This window comes from Tauraco erythrolophus, chromosome 2 (genome assembly GCF_009769465.1).
Source record: "Tauraco erythrolophus isolate bTauEry1 chromosome 2, bTauEry1.pri, whole genome shotgun sequence".
In the NCBI taxonomy this organism is placed as follows: Eukaryota; Metazoa; Chordata; class Aves; order Musophagiformes; family Musophagidae; genus Tauraco; species Tauraco erythrolophus.
In genome coordinates this window covers 67,351,534-67,368,143 of record NC_141466.1, presented here as the reverse complement: position 1 = coordinate 67,368,143, position 16,610 = coordinate 67,351,534, and the positions used below count along the sequence as shown (strand labels likewise).

The 16,610-nt window shown below is 40.6% G+C and overlaps 1 protein-coding gene across 1 annotated transcript in view; it reads left to right on the top strand.

Annotated features, from left to right (window-relative positions):
- The window catches only part of CDC5L (cell division cycle 5 like), a 37,762-nt gene extending 21,845 nt beyond the window's left edge, over window positions 1-15,917 (top strand). Inside the window, exons 15-16 of the mRNA XM_086631440.1 lie at window positions 13,438-13,650; window positions 15,382-15,917. Of these exons, the coding sequence (XP_086487566.1) occupies window positions 13,438-13,650; window positions 15,382-15,486 (318 nt within the window). The 3' untranslated portion in view covers window positions 15,487-15,917. The remainder of the gene's footprint in view (window positions 1-13,437; window positions 13,651-15,381) is intronic.
- The last annotated feature ends 693 nt before the right edge of the window (window positions 15,918-16,610 follow it).

Genomic DNA, 16,610 nt, shown 5'->3' with positions numbered 1-16,610 from the left:
GGGAAACTTTTTTTCCAAAGTTCTTCTGTATTTAACATCAAAGTAGCTACTGTTGCTCAAAGTAAACCTCAAACAGCTACTACCACAGAAACAACAGGAGAGGCCAGAAAGGCTGAACGTTTGTTTGATTTGTACCCATGAAATACAGCGTGAACGTGTGTTTTGTAAAACCTGTCAGTCAAGAACGTCATCCAGGTATGGACTCCACAGTTGTCAGTCACCCACTCGGGCCAGGAGCAGTTCACCTGCAGGTAACCCAGTAGCCAAACGGTTTAGCATTAACGCCAGAGCCCTTGTCATGGTGCTGCTCACCCAGCAGAGAGCACCATCGCCCTGCCCAACGCTCTCCCATGCTCTGCTCTCCTCTCTTTTCGCAAAAAACAGGATCTGAGCTCAACGGCAGCAGCAGCAGCCAGCTTGCATGGCAGCAGGAGCTGCGCTGGCATCAGGCCAGCAGTCTGAGGGCTGTACCTAATTTGTGTACAAACGCTTGTTGAAGTTTAAATATCCTACGCCCAAAACGACATTAGAAGTGCATTATTAAAGTTGCCGAGTCAAACAGTTGAAGCTGGGGAATGCACAAACAGCCTTACTGTGGCAGCCTTAATTTGCTTATGCATATGCATTATGAGACAGTCTTTAATTTCATGATTACAGCCTAGTTTTTCCACAGACTCATTTACTGCTCAGGATGGATGGTACTTGCTTAATGAGTAGCTGTTGAATATTTTGTTTTCTCTTTATTGTTCAGTGTGTGGCTCTGCGCCCTTATTCTGAGCGCCGTTTTGAAATCTGAATTGGTTACTTTTGTGTTGGCTTTCTTGTGCTGTTGGTTTTGTTCATCTCCTCGGCAATATTTGAACAAACAGTTGGTGGTGGTATGCTTATTAAGGATATTGAAGCAGAGAAAGTAAAATCAAAACATATATTTGTCAAACTCCTGTTGCATTTGTTTGTTCTGTAAGTGCTCATTGCTCTGTTGTCACAGGACAGTCACCCAGGAAGCAAAATACAAATTGGAGATCTTGTCAACAACAAAAAAAATCGGATTTCATTTGCTACCAGCGTTGCACAAGGCTCCATGGAAGACCCAGCTAGCTGTGTCTAGGATCAGTTGCAGCGATCATGAGGCTCCACATCTCTCTAATGTAGCTACATCTCTTTGGATTAACTGGGAGCTTGGAGCGCTGCTAGACAAGGCTAGTTGCGTGGTGCTCTTACAGTAGTGTTAGAGAACCAGCAAAATACCACGCACCCCAGTTCCGGCAGGCACCTGGGGCCAGCAGAGTGTGCTGTGCCCACAGCTGCAGGTGCAGTGGAAGTACTGCTCTGCATTTCCCAACTCGCTGCTTGTTGAGTGCAGGTGGACTCTCTGCAAAGTTAAATTTGAGCTGGAAATCTCTCCCAAGTGTGTGCAAAATGCAGTTTAGTGCAGCTCTGTTGCCTGACCTTCCTTAAAAGCAAGATATACATAGACAGTTTTCTAAGTATAGCAGTTTAATGAGCAAGCTAATCTACAATGAAAAAAGCACAGCAATTTTCTTTTTCCTAACCCATTTTCGGTGATGGCAAAACCCACCTTCATTTTAATGTTTTTCCAAGGAAAATTGTCTGAAAGCAATATCAGTTGAAATAGATATTTTAATGGGAAGTATCAGACAACCTTAATGAAAAGCAGGGATATTAGCTCAGCTTTCAATACCCCAAGATACTTGCTTGTACTCTTAACTTCCTTTGAGAGAAGAGTAGAAACTGCGAAATACAGTTTGCCGGCAGCAGAAACTGATGTTGGTCAGCTTCTGGGGCTGCTTCTTCCCCCTCGTATTGCACTGAGGTCATCAGGAAAAAAACACGAGGGTTTAGTGATACTTGCTGGAGACAGCTGCGCATCGGGTAGTCACTGTCTAGTACTTCCATATGGGACTGCTAACACCCTGCAGATCCTGTGCAAAAAAGCCAGCTATTTCTAGTGCTGTCTTCGTTGCTCGGAGATTACTGGGTGGATTGATGGTGCGGACAAACAGTCGTCTTTCTCTAATTGGCCTGTTTTCACTGCCTGAGTGATTTAGTGGTGGCAGCCTCGTATATGTTGACATGACATTTATCTTTCTGAAAATGATGGTGATATCACAAACAGATTTGTGCTGTTATTGATGAACTTGAGGAGGCAAATTGGAGCAGTTGTGATGAGCTTCTGTTTGGCTAGATATCCTGTCCAGGCATCAGCAGCAGTAACACACAACTCAGCAATAGTTTTAATATTGGAATTTACTGCTATGTATTAGTAATACTTTTCACTGCTTCTTTATTTTGAGGATTTTGAACACTTTGAATGTGTTATTTAACATGGCTTAAGAGTGTTACAAGGTTAGTATGTGAACTTTTTTGCATTACAGATGGGGAGTTTCAGATCCATGCAAGTGAGTCCCTGGGACCTCACTGTTTGTCTGTGATACAGCTTAGATCTGCTTGAATCTGGTGGAATTTTCTGATCTTTTCAGTAGCTTCTAGAAGTCTGACATATTTTTGAAAGCTAGGCTACACTGCAGAGCTAGTCATTTCAGAAACGGGAATTTCCTAATGCTGACAGTTGCATGTAGTTACTATTTCAGTTCTCTGCAATACATTGTACTCCTTTTTTAAGCACCGTATTTAGGAAGAAAAGCGTTCCTACCCAAGGTGTATGTTAAACCAGGAACCTTATCAGATGAAATGAGATAGTAGAGGCATCTATTTAACAAACTTAAGTTGCTTCCTTTTGTAATTCATAACATAGAAACTTCCTGCCAGCATTACTTTTCCTTTGAAGATGGTTCATAATGTTGGCCTGCAGCATACAAATATTTTTATTAAAACTGTGATAGTTCATGTCATCATTTCAGTTGATTGCTAAATTGTAAACACTATTGAAAGTCTGCAGGAGAGGAAGCTCTAGTTACAGTGTATATGCAAAGCATAGTACATTATCTATTCTTTGCAATACTAAGATGGTAATTTACCAGATGAAAGTGTCCATTTTTGCTTTTGGTTGCAGCCAAAGTCCTCTGAATTAATTTACGTCAAAAATTAGTTGCTTAGAGTTTTAGGGGTTACATGGTACACTCTGCTGCAAGGTGTATCACTTACTAGTTTTTTGGACATTGTATTTTAATTTTTCTCTAGTTTACGTGTTTCTAAAGCTTGCAGTTTCTTTTGGATTTTCAGGTGTGCCGTTACTGAGAAAACACCTGGAGGAAATAAAAGAATTTATAAGACCAGAAATAGAGAGATTACTCATAAAACTAAAATGTGGTGGAATCCCTGAGTAGTCTGCTTTTGTGGTCACGTATATTCATTTGCACTTTATGGAATTTACTTTTTCTAATAAGGTCTGTTGGGAATGTAGTTGGCACCAGAGGATCACATCTGAGGGTTGTCAGTGGTCCCCACTGTGAAGCTGTTAAGAACCTGATAGAGCTGACTGTTTATGCAAGACCAGCACTGCAGAGTCTGATCTCATAGATTCATAGATTTCTAGGTTGGAAAAGACCTTAGAGATCATCGAGTCCAACCATCCCTAATCCCCATTAAACCATATCCTCAAGTAGCTCATCCACCCTATTCTTAAACACATCCAGGGATGGGGACTCAACCACTTCCCTGGGCAGCTTATTCCAGTGGCTGACAACCCTTTCAGAGAAGAAATACTTCCTAACATCCAACCTGAATCTCCCCTGACTAAGCTTATGCCCATTTCCTCTTGTTCTATCTCCCATCACTAATGTAAAGAGCCCTTCCCCTACCTCCCCACCATCTTTTCTCATAGGCCGTAATCAGGTCTCCCCTCAGCCTCCTCTTCTCCAGGCTAAACAGCCCCAACTCCCTCAGCCGCTCCTCATAAGTTTTATTTTCCAGCCCCTTGACCAGTTTAGTTGCCCTTCTTTGGACTCGCTCCAGGAGCTCAATATCTCTCTTAAAGCGAGGGGCCCAAAACTGGACACAATATTCCAGGTGCGGCCTCACCAGTGCCGAGTACAGGGGCAGGATCACTTCCCTATTCCTGCTGGTCACACTATTCTTGATACATGCCAGTATCCCATTGGCCTTTTTTGCCACCTGGGCACACTGCTGGCTCATATCAAGCCGGTAGTCAACCAACACCCCCAGGTCCTTTTCCGCCAGGCAGCTCTCCAGCCACTCCTCCCCAAGCCTATAGCGATGCTTGGGGTTTTTATACCCCAAGTGAAGGACTCTGCACTTGGCCTTATTAAAGCTCATGCCATTGGCCTCAGCCCAACGATCCAGTCTGTTCAAATCCCTCTGAAGGGCCTCCCTACCCTCGAGCAGATCGACACAGCCTCCCAGCTTGGTGTCGTCCGCAAATTTACTGAGGGTACATTCAATCCCCTCATCCAGGTCATCTCTGCTTAATGTACAGTTGATCATCATAGTATGTGTATTTAGCGTAGCAGTTTTGGAGGATATGTACTTCTCCTTAGTAGCACAGATACATGGCAGATCCCTTAGGAATCATCTTTACCTGTGTGTGAAAACACTTTTACTGTTTACCAGAATGGTTACCATGTAGTTTGTGCCATGGCTAGGATGCTGTGGCGTTTTAGCTTGTGCCAAAAAGGGTCAGTGCTGTTTATTTTTCTCCAGCTGCCCACTGCCGTTACCTCTGACCTTGTACTGCACTTTTGTAACTCTGTGGTAGTCTGGAACAGTTCATTGAATTGGCAGAAAATTAATTATTTTTAGATTAAGCAGCAGACTGCTTTCCGTGGTAGCAGAATATTAGATGAGCTGAGCTATAGCAGATCACATCTTTGCTTGCAGAATTTTGGAATATTTGTGAGATCCACAATGAAGGTAACCTATAATGAGGAAAGCAATAAATAAAAGTTTTTGTATTGCCAAGGATAACTTCTACAGTAAGAAAAAACATGCCAGGGAAGATAAACAGATTTAGCCAGAAATCTTGTGTTTTCTTTTGTAGCACAAGTGAGTATTTGTTGCCTGTTTTTAAGCAAGTCCCATGATTTCAGATTTGATACACCATATATTAGTTTCTTAACTGAAACAAAGGTGCAATTGCCTTGGGCTCCCTTTGTTTTTGATAGACCAGGCACCCCCTGAGAGCAGCTTGGCCCATTTAAGAGTTGAATTTCCCTGTTGAGTTTCCTGTTTTTCTCTTTTTATTAGAGAGGCACCTAGAGCACCTCAGATCAGTGAGAAAAAAACTAGGTCTTAGCGTCTCCCTTGTCTCCTCTGTCACTGGAAAAGGAGTAATGTGTACCTTATGGGGCTCTGTAGTTTTGTTTGCAAAGCACTAGTGGACTCGTGTCTGAAAATCACTATCTGAAATTGCTAAATCTTTAAATATACTACCTGGAAAGTAGCTGTCTTTTCCGTTTACAGCTTGTTGAGTTGAGCTGGAGCTTTGTGTATTTGCGTGTTAGAAGTCTGGAAAAAAACGCATTGTTCACTGTCCTGTAGGTGAATTAACTTGCTCTGTCCTTGGTTTTCGCCACAAATTACGTTTGCAGTTAGCAGCTACCCCCCTGAAACCTTCATCACCATGAGCAGGAAGGAGGAAAGCAGATGTAGTTTTATTCAAATGTAACTAGTCTATTCTTAAAGCAATGACATTTCCCAGACTGCCAATTGAACAGCTTTGGGATACAGAATGATACTTCTGCTTTTAAACTATTGCTTTTAGAGGAAAATGCTACTAGTTGATTTTATACCAGGTCTCTCAGTATTGACTTACTCTGGGACCTTTGGAAGAAAAAAGATGAAGGCCAGTAAGAGGGTTCTTCATATTCTTTTTTTCTGTGATCTTGCCTATGAGTCTGAAATTTGTCTTCAAATTGGACCGTTGTGCTAGCCTTTCTTCTAAGGTCATAATTTTTGGGGGGGCTGGATAACTCTTCTTGTATAGAAAAAAGTCTTTTTCTGCATGTGCTCAGTCCAGGATGTGCCAAAACATTGGAAATGAACAATGAAGAAGTTCTTTAAATACAAGCTTAGACCGCATAGCAGTTGCTTTTTGTTTGACCCGTTGCTCATAGTATGGTGGGAGATTTTTTCCCTACGTGTCTAAAACCATTGATTTCCTCTGTGGTGGTTGATGAAATCAGGTATCACGTTTGGAAATGTAGTTCAGTATGGGAACTTACATGCTTAGAATTAAAGTTCAGTATTGACAAAGTTCTTTGTTGCAAAAGGACTTTGCACACCAGTGCTGTTGACAATTGTGCTTGGACAGAGAAAACTGTAAATTGATACGTTCTGTTGCTGGCAGTCACCTCATCTGCAGACCTGTCGCTCTTAAAAGCCTGTCCTAATGTGAAGCAGTGTCAGAATCTGTGAATGTTGGGCGAGTGCGAGCTGCTGCTGACAAAGTAACTTACTTCATTTATACTTGTGTAATAGTAGCTGCCAGAACAGAGCACTGGTGACTGCTGCAAGCTCATCATGGGGCTTCTGCTGTGTATTGTGAGGGAACCAGGCTGTTTGCCAACTTGTTATTGTGTGAGCTTCCACAAGATTGTTAGCCTCTTCTCTGGAAGAGACCAGCCCAAGAGCTCTGAGTTTGCAGTGGTAATTTTCGAAGATAATTGTACTGTGCTCGCTGCCATATTATCTCGTCATATGCAGCAGTAACCCATGTTTGATTACAGTTGATCAAAGCTGTTAGCCTGAGGTAGTTGTTGCTGTCTGTGATCTTACTGGTTTTTTTTTTTTTCCCAGGGAGAGGTAGAGAGTTTTCAGAAAAGTGAAAATAAATTATGTTTCACTTCTTAAACTATGGTTTTCTAAACTTTGTATTTGTACTGTGATTGTGCTAGATGGATGTCACTGATAATACCACTAGTCTTAGAAGCGATTCCCAAATAGAAACATTCAAAGTGGACTTTAATGTAATCATCAAAGATCAGCAGTGACTGCCAACTTATCCAGTAACTTTATGGATTATTCTAGATCTAGATAGTTGGATGCTATGAACTTCTGTGGGAAACACTTGCTCTTGATGTACCCTGTACTGTCTTTACTGTATTACAATGTTTGAAGACAAATCGTCATAATTTCTGAAATAATAATAATATTCACGTGGAGATTGCTCTTGGGTTATTAGTCTTGACTGTGAGTAGAGAGAATAGCCTTCTGCAGGTGTCAGTAAGTCATAATGATATATGATCTACATAATAAAGTACAATATAGGAGTTTACGTCGAGACTTCCCTATTAAATTGAGGAAAGGTAGCTTTACGTTCTCGTGCAAGCTTTGAACATTTGGTCTAGTTTTGATTGTGAAGTTGCAGTTGCATACCAGCAGTGCCTTAATTTGAGAATCACCTGTGACTGAATCTTTCCATGAAAAACTTTACGTGATCCTGATCAATTGGAATTAAATCCTACTTTGTCATCTCTTGAAAGTTACACACTCTGTCCCTTTTTGGCTGCTCTGATACTGATCAGCACCTGTTCTTAATGATCCTCATGCCCCTCGTGCGTTAAGTAAGCATTACCTGCAGTGTGGCAGCAGAGTGCTGAAATTGCGTCAAGCCATGGAGTGCTTTCAGTTGATAGCTGAGCTAATGCTACTGTTGATGTCAGTTTGATAGATTAAGCCCACACTGTTCTACACTGGAAATGCATTTTGTTCTTTGTTTGATAGTAATCCCAAGCTTCAGTTTCCAGCAGAGTTGACTGTTATCTTTTACTAACTCAGCAGTAAGAGACTGACTCTACAAGAGAGTTCTGCCTAGTCAAACTGTAGACAGGTGAAAGAGCGTTTCAAGCCAAAAGCCAGAGAATTCTATCCAAGAGTGTAGAAGTGGAAAAATATTTCTAAGTAGAGCAGCTAATGAGTTTTTGTTTAAAAAAGTGCTATTGTACAGTGCACCATCAAGCTTGTAATGGCAGATAGATCACCTGAACATGCACAGAGGATGTCCTGGTGTTACAGTCATCATTGAAATGCTGGTGAAACCTGTTGAGTGTAACCTGGCGTTGGGCAGAAGGTCGTCATCTTAGTGTGCTTTGCCTCATTCCAGCTGCTCTGGCTGACTGAGCCAATATGAGGCAAGTTCACAAACCCTGCTATTTAAATTCAGTTAATCCAGCTTCTGCCAGCAAAATTGAGTATGGGAGAGCCGCTTGTGGGTCTGAGGTGAGGAAGGAAGTTATAGTAACATTTGGAGTAGTCCTATATAGGTTCCAAGAGTAACCTATTCAGCCAGCGTAGCTGAAGCTGGCAAAGGTTTTCTCTGCACAAGCTAAGCAGCTTTATGATGATATGTTGATTCTCCAAGGTCATGGAACGAGTTGGCTTACTTTTGACTATGGCTCTGGTAAGAACATGCAGCAGTTTTGCTTCCATGTTTGTTATCAATTAGTCATGATTAAGAAGATCAGTTAGAAGACAAGAGTGTTTAATGCTGTTTAGGGATTACCAGGAGCTCTATGTTTAATGGAAGGAAAACAAAACAGTCAGTGCAGGGGAAAACAGCCCTTTGAACTGAGGAGGAGTGTCCTTAGTAGACTTTGTGAGATGAGGAATTGTGAAAATACAGTTTTAAAGGCGCTTGAGCCCTTCCTTCCTCAGGGTCAGTTTTTCTTAAATCTTTCCCAGTGGATGTTTGTTCTCGTAAGCAGTCTTTCCCTGTTCTTTGTTGTCCTTAGTTAAACCTTACAACTAACCTCCTATCTAAAATTTCCTTGCCAAATTTAAATCCCTCTTCCTTTCTGAGTGGACGTAAGAACAACCTAATTTTTCACGATGATCTTTGGGATATTTAAATCACGTTGTTATGTCTTTCTTCATTTTCTCTGTTTTTGTTAGATGGAGAAAAAAGAAACACACACCCTCTCCAGTTTTTCAGTCGGTCTCCCTTTTCTAGATCGTGTTTTATAAACCTTTGTGTCTGTTGCTCTGTTTTGGTTTCTCTTCTTTGGATCTCTGTGTAATGTTGAAAACACAGCTCTGCTAGGCACGAGGGAAGGCTTTTACATGAGAGATTTGGGATGGGATGAGGCTCTCACACTTGCCCTAAGATCATATATCCTTTTACTCTATGTCTGTACATGCTGTTCTCGTTTTGCTGTAGCTGGTACAAAAGTCAGCGGAACCAAAGCTGGCCAAGAAGCAGTACAAAATAAATAAGTGGAGAAATCTTTCAAATGTCTTTACATTTTCGGCTAGATTCAGGGGGAAATGGTTGTCAGATTTTACTGAAATCTATTTCTTAGCTTTAAGCAAATAATGTAAACTGCTGTTTAAACACACCTCTTCATAACTGCTTGGAATTTTTAGCTTGGTATCTGAGCCTTAAAATTTTACGAAGCTTTAACTAAAATTATATGCAGTTGTTGCCATTAATGCAGAGGTCAGCAATTTTTAATAAATAGTATTTGTTACAAAAACTGAGACCTCCTTTTGACCTTTTCATAGTAGGTCCTAAAATCTTGTAATTGAGGGGAGGAAGAAAGGTGGTGAGTGTTCCCATTTCTCTATAAGCAAGGAAGGAAGAAAGGGAAGAAAGGACTGTTATTTCTGGGTTTAGATACTTGGAAGGCTTTTCCCCCCCGCCCTTGTTTTTCTTTTTACAGCAGCGAGGCCTTTGATTATCCAAGATAGACAAGGAACTGAGTAGAAAAACAAAGGCTGAATAGCAGTGTACAACTGAAGGAGCTGTAGTAGTTAGAAGAAACTGTATCCAGAACAACTTGGAAATATTAAGTCCAGTTCTCATTGTCTGAAAATTTCAGAGTTCTTAAATAATCCGGGTCCAATATTACAATAAGCATTAGATTTGAACCGGCTGTGTTTTTTCTTGGAGAAAAAAAAAAGCTTTAGTGTCGTACATTAAAACAGGGTGAGATTAATCCACCTGACCTTAGATAACTGTGTCTGAGCACACAGTCTGTGCTCCCATCTTAGCGGAGAGCACTTCAGTGGTGTGCTTATCTTGTTCCGAGATCCTGGATCAGGTGAGCCGTGCCCTAGAGTTGACATTTTTTCTATAAGCTCAGATGTTGATGTCCGAAGCTAAGTAAAGTGCATCCCAACTAAGTGTGTAAAAGTGTGAAACCAACCCAGTAGTGCCACTGCTACTGGTGATACTTAGAGCATGCAGATAATTCAGGACTTCTGACCACAATGCCCTGCTCCTGTCTCTTTTCTGTATGGTGGAGATAGCACCTGTAACTGCATTTCAGGTCCTCATGTACTCAGTGTTTAATATTTTATTAGAAAATTAGGTGGTCGACAGATCTTCACTCAGGGCAACAAAACAGTGGAACTTCTCTAAATGGTCTTTTTCTTTTTTAACCTGTTCTAGAAAAGTGACATTCTGATTGAAGTTTCATTTCACACCAAGTGTACTCTGTGTTGTCTGTAATGCTGTGAAACAACGTGGGACAATTGATCTTTGTTACATTAGACCTCTGCTGCAAACAAAATTCTGTTTGCCTGTGCATCCATCTATTCCATGATCTCTAAATGTCAGTGGCTCTCAACACACGTTTTTCATCCAAGAAACAGTAATTGGAAAATAGTTCATTTACCACACAGCTGTATTTGTTGTTGCAGTAATAGCATATTATTTACCAGTGAAGACATTTAAAGCTTTCATACTTCTCCATCAGAGAGTATCCTCGCAAATCCCTAATCTATTTATTTAATTTTCTCTAGATTTATATAAATATTGAAAAAGAGGCGCCTTTCTGTATGCTTAAAGCACCTTGGGCATAGCTTAAGTCTACATTGCAAACAGAATCTGAAAAGCATAGCAGTCTTCATCTGTCTCCCCAGGAGAAAACTAGACAGCTCAGTCAAATTTCTCTTTCACTCCCCCATTAACAGTTTTCTCCCTTGACTATTCACTTTGTTTGTCTCTGTACCACCTTCTAAAACTGTTTTAAATGAGTGAATAAATTTTTGAGGAGTAAGGCATTTTACAGAAAGGCGCAGCTGTACAATAGAGCGTACTTTGTTAAAGTTGGACGAGTGAAAGGTTGATGAAATGCACTTTGCAATAACTGGGTGCCTTAGGCTGTGGTGGCTGCGCTGCTGGCTGGGGTTGTCTGGCTGACTCTATTTCCCACCCTAAAGGACAGATCAGAAAGTAGTTCCTTCCCAATGGAGTTTAGTTTAATTGGTAAAAGATGGTATCTTGGGTAATTGTAGGGTTCAAAGCAGTGAAAAGCTCCTGGTTTTTGGTTGATCAGTGGTAATTCCTTTGTATGTAAGAACGTTCACCAGTAAGGCTTTGATTTTTAAAGAAGCGAGTCATGGGTAGGTGATTTAGCCACTGTGGTTCCAGTTAGGCTTTTGTATTTTAACTCTTGAGAAACTTACACATTTTTCTTCATTTCCTGCACTACTCTATCTTTAACTGCGGCAAAAATCAAAATCTCAGAAGCCTGATTCCTTCTTTATTGAGTTTGGCATCTTTGACATCATACTTTCTGAGAAAAGGGTGTTCTTTAGTTTTTGTAAAGGAAGTAGCATAAAAAAAAAAACAGGAACCCTTGTGTCCATATTTAGAGATGTAAAATGCTACACCTCTCCACAGCTTTCCTCAGTGGTACCTACTCCTGTGTTATTTGTTGGTTTGTGATTCAGTGTAAAGATTTCTTTGATGCTGTCTATCAGGCTTTAAAAATGTTGATGGATGTTTTGTGCTTCTGTTGCCCATTTAGTTTCCTCCACTGAATCCTTGTATAAAAACATGCAAAGGCTTCTGTTACCTTTGCTATTTATAAGTGTTATATAACACGTTTATAACATGTTAACATGATTGTGCTTTAGTTGCGTTGCATCCCAATAGGCAGAATTTTGTAATTTGTATCACTTGTCCTTTTATGGGTTACATCTGTTACTACAGAGGTTTTAGAGGACTGACCAGGAAAACTTCAGGGAAACTATGACTTCGAAATTGAGGGTGCGCCAGGTAGCGCTTACTGGAGTGCTACAGGAGGGGGAGTGTCACTTCTAACATGCCAATTGCTTTGTGGTTTTTGACATCACGTTTTAATCTCATCACTTTGTCACATCTGTTGCATACACAATTGGATTGTAAATTGTGGGATTTTACTTCTAGCTTTTGCCGCTCACCTTAGACAGCCAATTTGTTGTGCTATCTCAGTATTTGTCTGCTAGCTAAAGAGAATCTTACCTCCTTGCTTTGAGATCCATAAGGGAAATGCCCTGAGTGGAAGCAGTGTTACCTGAGAGGCCACTGAGGAGCTTTAGGTTTTGGATAGGTGAGGTTACTTTATTTTAAGACAAAACCAGTTTCACTTATTTGCAGTCTCATACTCACATGCTTACAAACGCGAAGACACATAATCATGGAAAGGTTTGGGTCAGAAGGGACCTTTAAAGACCATCTAGTCCAACCCCCCTGCCATGGGCAGGGACATCTTTCACTAGATCATGTTGCTTAAAGCTCCATCCAATCTGGCTTTCAACACTTAATCAAGTAATCTGTCCAGCATTCAGCTGTCGAGACATTTGACTCCAAATAGTCTTTCTGGGATGCTTTATGATGACACCAAGAATGAAGGGTCACCACCGGTTGAGTTCTCATCATGGCACCAGAGTTCTTCTCGAGATGGTGATCCTGAGATGGTGATGGGTTTTTCGGATTTACCTTTCATACCTTTTAGAAGCAGAGAGTAGTTGATGTCTCCATCCTGTTCCACTTCATTGAGTTATCAGGATTTAGTCTTAGTCCTTTGTCTCCTGATCTGACTGTCCTGAGAAAGTGCATGCAGATAGGTGGTAGGATTTAGTTGCCATTCGATTAGTCCTTCTGCTGTTCCTTGCAGTGCTTCCATGCCCCCAACATTGCCATTCATTTCCCAGTCAGACTAGTCTAAATGTTTTCGTTATGGTTCTTTGCAACGGAGAGGCAGATTCAGAGCTGCCTTAACATTCCTGATTGCTTTTTTTTAATTTTGCAGAATATGATTTAGATGAATCCTGTTGGGGTAGGTAGAAGAATTGCAAGATGTGTCTGGTTTTACAGAATAAGAATGTAATTTTAAAAAGGAGGAACATAATTTCTTTATTTAGTTTTCCTTTACTAAGGGAAAGAACATCTCCTGTGTAAGTGGGAGGTGGCATAGCAAGCTACTGTGTGACTTGGCTCCTTACTTAGCTCAGCAACTGCAATAATTCCTCTCTAGAAAGCCATACTCACATAGTGTGTCAGGACTCCCTGTTTTGGCTAGTGGACTTCACCCCTGGAATAATGTATTTACATTGTAAAGGTTTTAATCCAGAAATCTAGGTAGTTGTAAAATGTGCAGTATGATTTGTTAATAGAAATCAAAAAACTGTATCAACTGTACAGTGCCACAGATACATCTTTACTACTTTTTTCTTCCTTCTTGCCTTTTGAGTTCCAGATAAATAAAACTATTATTGGGTTCCTTCTGATAGATAAACAGAGGTCACATGACAACTGAAGCAAAGAGGGCTGCCAAGATGGAGAAGAAGCTGAAGATCTTGCTTGGTGGTTATCAGTCTCGAGCAATGGGCCTCATCAAACAATTGAATGATTTGTGGGACCAAATCGAACAGGCGCATCTGGAGCTACGTACTTTTGAGGAACTGAAGAAACATGAAGATGCTGCAATCCCACGGAGACTGGAGGTGAGATTGCTAAATGTAATACCTTAGGTCAAATACAGGCTCTTTGTAGAAAAGGTGTTTTTACAATGCCTGGGCTCTGAGATTTACAGCTTGAGTTTGTATTAAGTTTTTAATGGTCTTTCGAAGTTGCGCTTTTGGCAATTACCAGGCGTTTCTGCAGTTCACTTCAATGTCAGGGATTCTGTGACATATTACAAGCTGGGACTAATCTACTAGTGGGTTCTTTAACTTTGTTTTTATTTTAATTCCTCATGTGGCTTATTTTATTAATCTTCTGCAATGTATATGGGCAGAAATTCCATATCTATCTTAATTTGACTCGTTTTGTTTTAATTACTGCTAGAACATAGGGTAGATCTGAAACTGGTGTAAAGCTTCCCACTTCCTTAAAAGTCAGGGGACCAAATGCCAGTACATACTACAGGAGATTCTGCTTTCTTTTCACACATTGATTGTATTCCTCCTTGAAGCTATGTTGTTGTCAGACTTGCAGAAGGCTGTACTTTTATAAATCAGTACAATAACTCAGTTTCAGTACTGACTTTTAACATGGCTCCAGAGTTTAAAGTCCTTCGTGTACAGTCCTGTTGCTGACTAAGAACATGTGTATGTGCGGTCTGGACCGTTGCTCCTGAATAACACCACCTGCCTTACCGGTCTCTTAACTGGTTGGCATGGCTTTGAGGAGGAAGATGCCTCTTTCTCTTAAGCAGCCTTAACAGCAGCCCACAACTAGCAGAAACTGGTCCACTGAGACATCTGAAAACCATGACTGAGAGCCACTGTTCTTAGTTTAAGTGTCTCCAGGATATTCTTTTCGGCTTTACTCAGCTAACAAGGCAACTCTTAACCAAGACTCAGTCCTAGGCTTGAGCCAGTCTGACTTGCTTTCCAAGAAATAAATACTCATCTGAGCACAATTTTTCTTTTTTTTTTTTTTTTCCAGAAGAGAGCGTTCCATTGAGTCTCAGATCTTCTCAAGCACTTGCTATAACTTTGATTAAAAAGATAAAATGTATCAGTTCTTAATACTGGTTTTGTGAGGACGGTTTAGAAATGCTGATAGCTGTGTTCACAAATTCAGAAGAAATTAATTGACTTATTAAAAGTTAACAGTAAAAACTAAAACCAGTAAAAAGCAAATAGCTTGGTAGCTACTAATAGCATCTGGGTTTAGTAAATGGCACTTTACTGCGGGCTAATCCTCAGAATACATTTACTATCTCTTCTGATACAAGAGTGAAGGGAGAACAAATGAACTAACAGTTGATGGTTTTAGAGCAAGCAGTAGTTCTTCTTCATGCACTGTGTAGTTATTGGAAGAAGGCCTGTGGAAAGCCTTGTTGCAGGATGCGAGGTCCATTAGGAAGGTTACCCAAAAAAGATTTTGAACAAATTCATAAAAGAAAAATCCATGGATAACTTAAATACAATGCACTGCTTGTGTCAAGTTTCCAATTTGAAATCTCTTCTTTTGAAACATTTGATGTTAACTGCTGTCAAAACCAGGATAAGATATCTGATATTTGAAGTAAGATAACTGTGATTCTCGATACTCTACATCAGCTGCTCTGTTTTGCATTTATATTTAAAATAAGTAATTTTAGCAGTCTCCTGCCTCAGTTCTGACCCCTTCCTCTGAAGAAACTAAAACACAGTCGTTGCTAAAAATCTTCACGGGTGAGACTGTTGGAAGAACTGACTGGTTGCTTAATTATGTTTTCCTTTCAGTGTCTGAAGGAAGATGTGCAGCGACAGCAGGAGAGAGAAAAGGAGCTCCAGCAGAGATTTGCTGACTTCATGTTGGATAAAGAGACTTTTCAAGCAAAGTATTAAAGCACAAAATTCCATTCGTCACTGATGTAACATTTTTAAAGTTGTATGGATACTTCTCCAGAAGCTTTTGCCATCAGTTGCGGAAATCAAGTGTAGTCTGCTGTTTGCATCTTGTCAAGTTTGATTCGTTTAATGGACTGTTCCATATGCTCTAGGTATGAACGGCTTTGGCCAGTATTAAAAATTGGATTGAAAAATTTCATTAAAAAAAAAAATATCACTCTGGTATGATTTTAGCCATGTCTCTATTTGCTAGGATTATCACATTATTCCTAGTGTTTTAAGAGTCTTAAGACCTGTAAAATACATGCCCGCAGAATAATGTCTTTTGAATAAACCTGGAATGTTAAAAAATAAGTAAGAAATAAAATGCCTTTCTTTTAACTAAAAGGGAATCCTCCCCTATCCCAGGCCTCTTCTGTGTTTCTGCTCAATTGTCTGTCTTCCCTTCTCTTGCTGCTGCTTTTATTTTTCAAAACTGTAATTCAGCACAGGAAGGACCTGTGTGGGATTATTGTGATCCGTAGAGTGCCATGTCCCAGGTTCTTCTGTGTCCGTGTGACTAAACACTCTCATTTATGTCAAGAAGTTCAAATGGTCATACTGGCAGTGAGCATGCCTTCACCATTCTGAAACATGGTAGGTTTAAGTTTTACAAAAGCACCCAGCATAGCCTAGGTGTTCCCATAGATTTCAGCAGAAAACATACCCTTAAATTTTCTCAGTAATAATCATAGAATCATAGAATCGTAGAATGGTTAGGGCTGGAAGGGACCTTCAAAGGTCATCTAGTCCAAACCCCCTGCAAGGAACAGGGATATCTCCAACTAGATAAGGTTGCTCAGGGCCTCATCCAACCTGGCCTTAAACGTCTCCAGGGATGGAGCATCCACCACCTCTCTGGGCAACCTGTTCCAGCGTTCTACAACTCTCATGGTAAAAAATTTTTTCCTAATATCCAATCTGAATCTACCTCCCTCTATTTTAAAACCATTACCCCTTGTCCTATCACAACAGGCCCTCCTGAACAGCCTCTCCCCATCTTTCCTGTAGGCCCCCTTGAGATACTGGAAGACCGCTATAAGGTCACCCCGGAGCCTCCTCTTCTCCAGGCTGAACAGCCC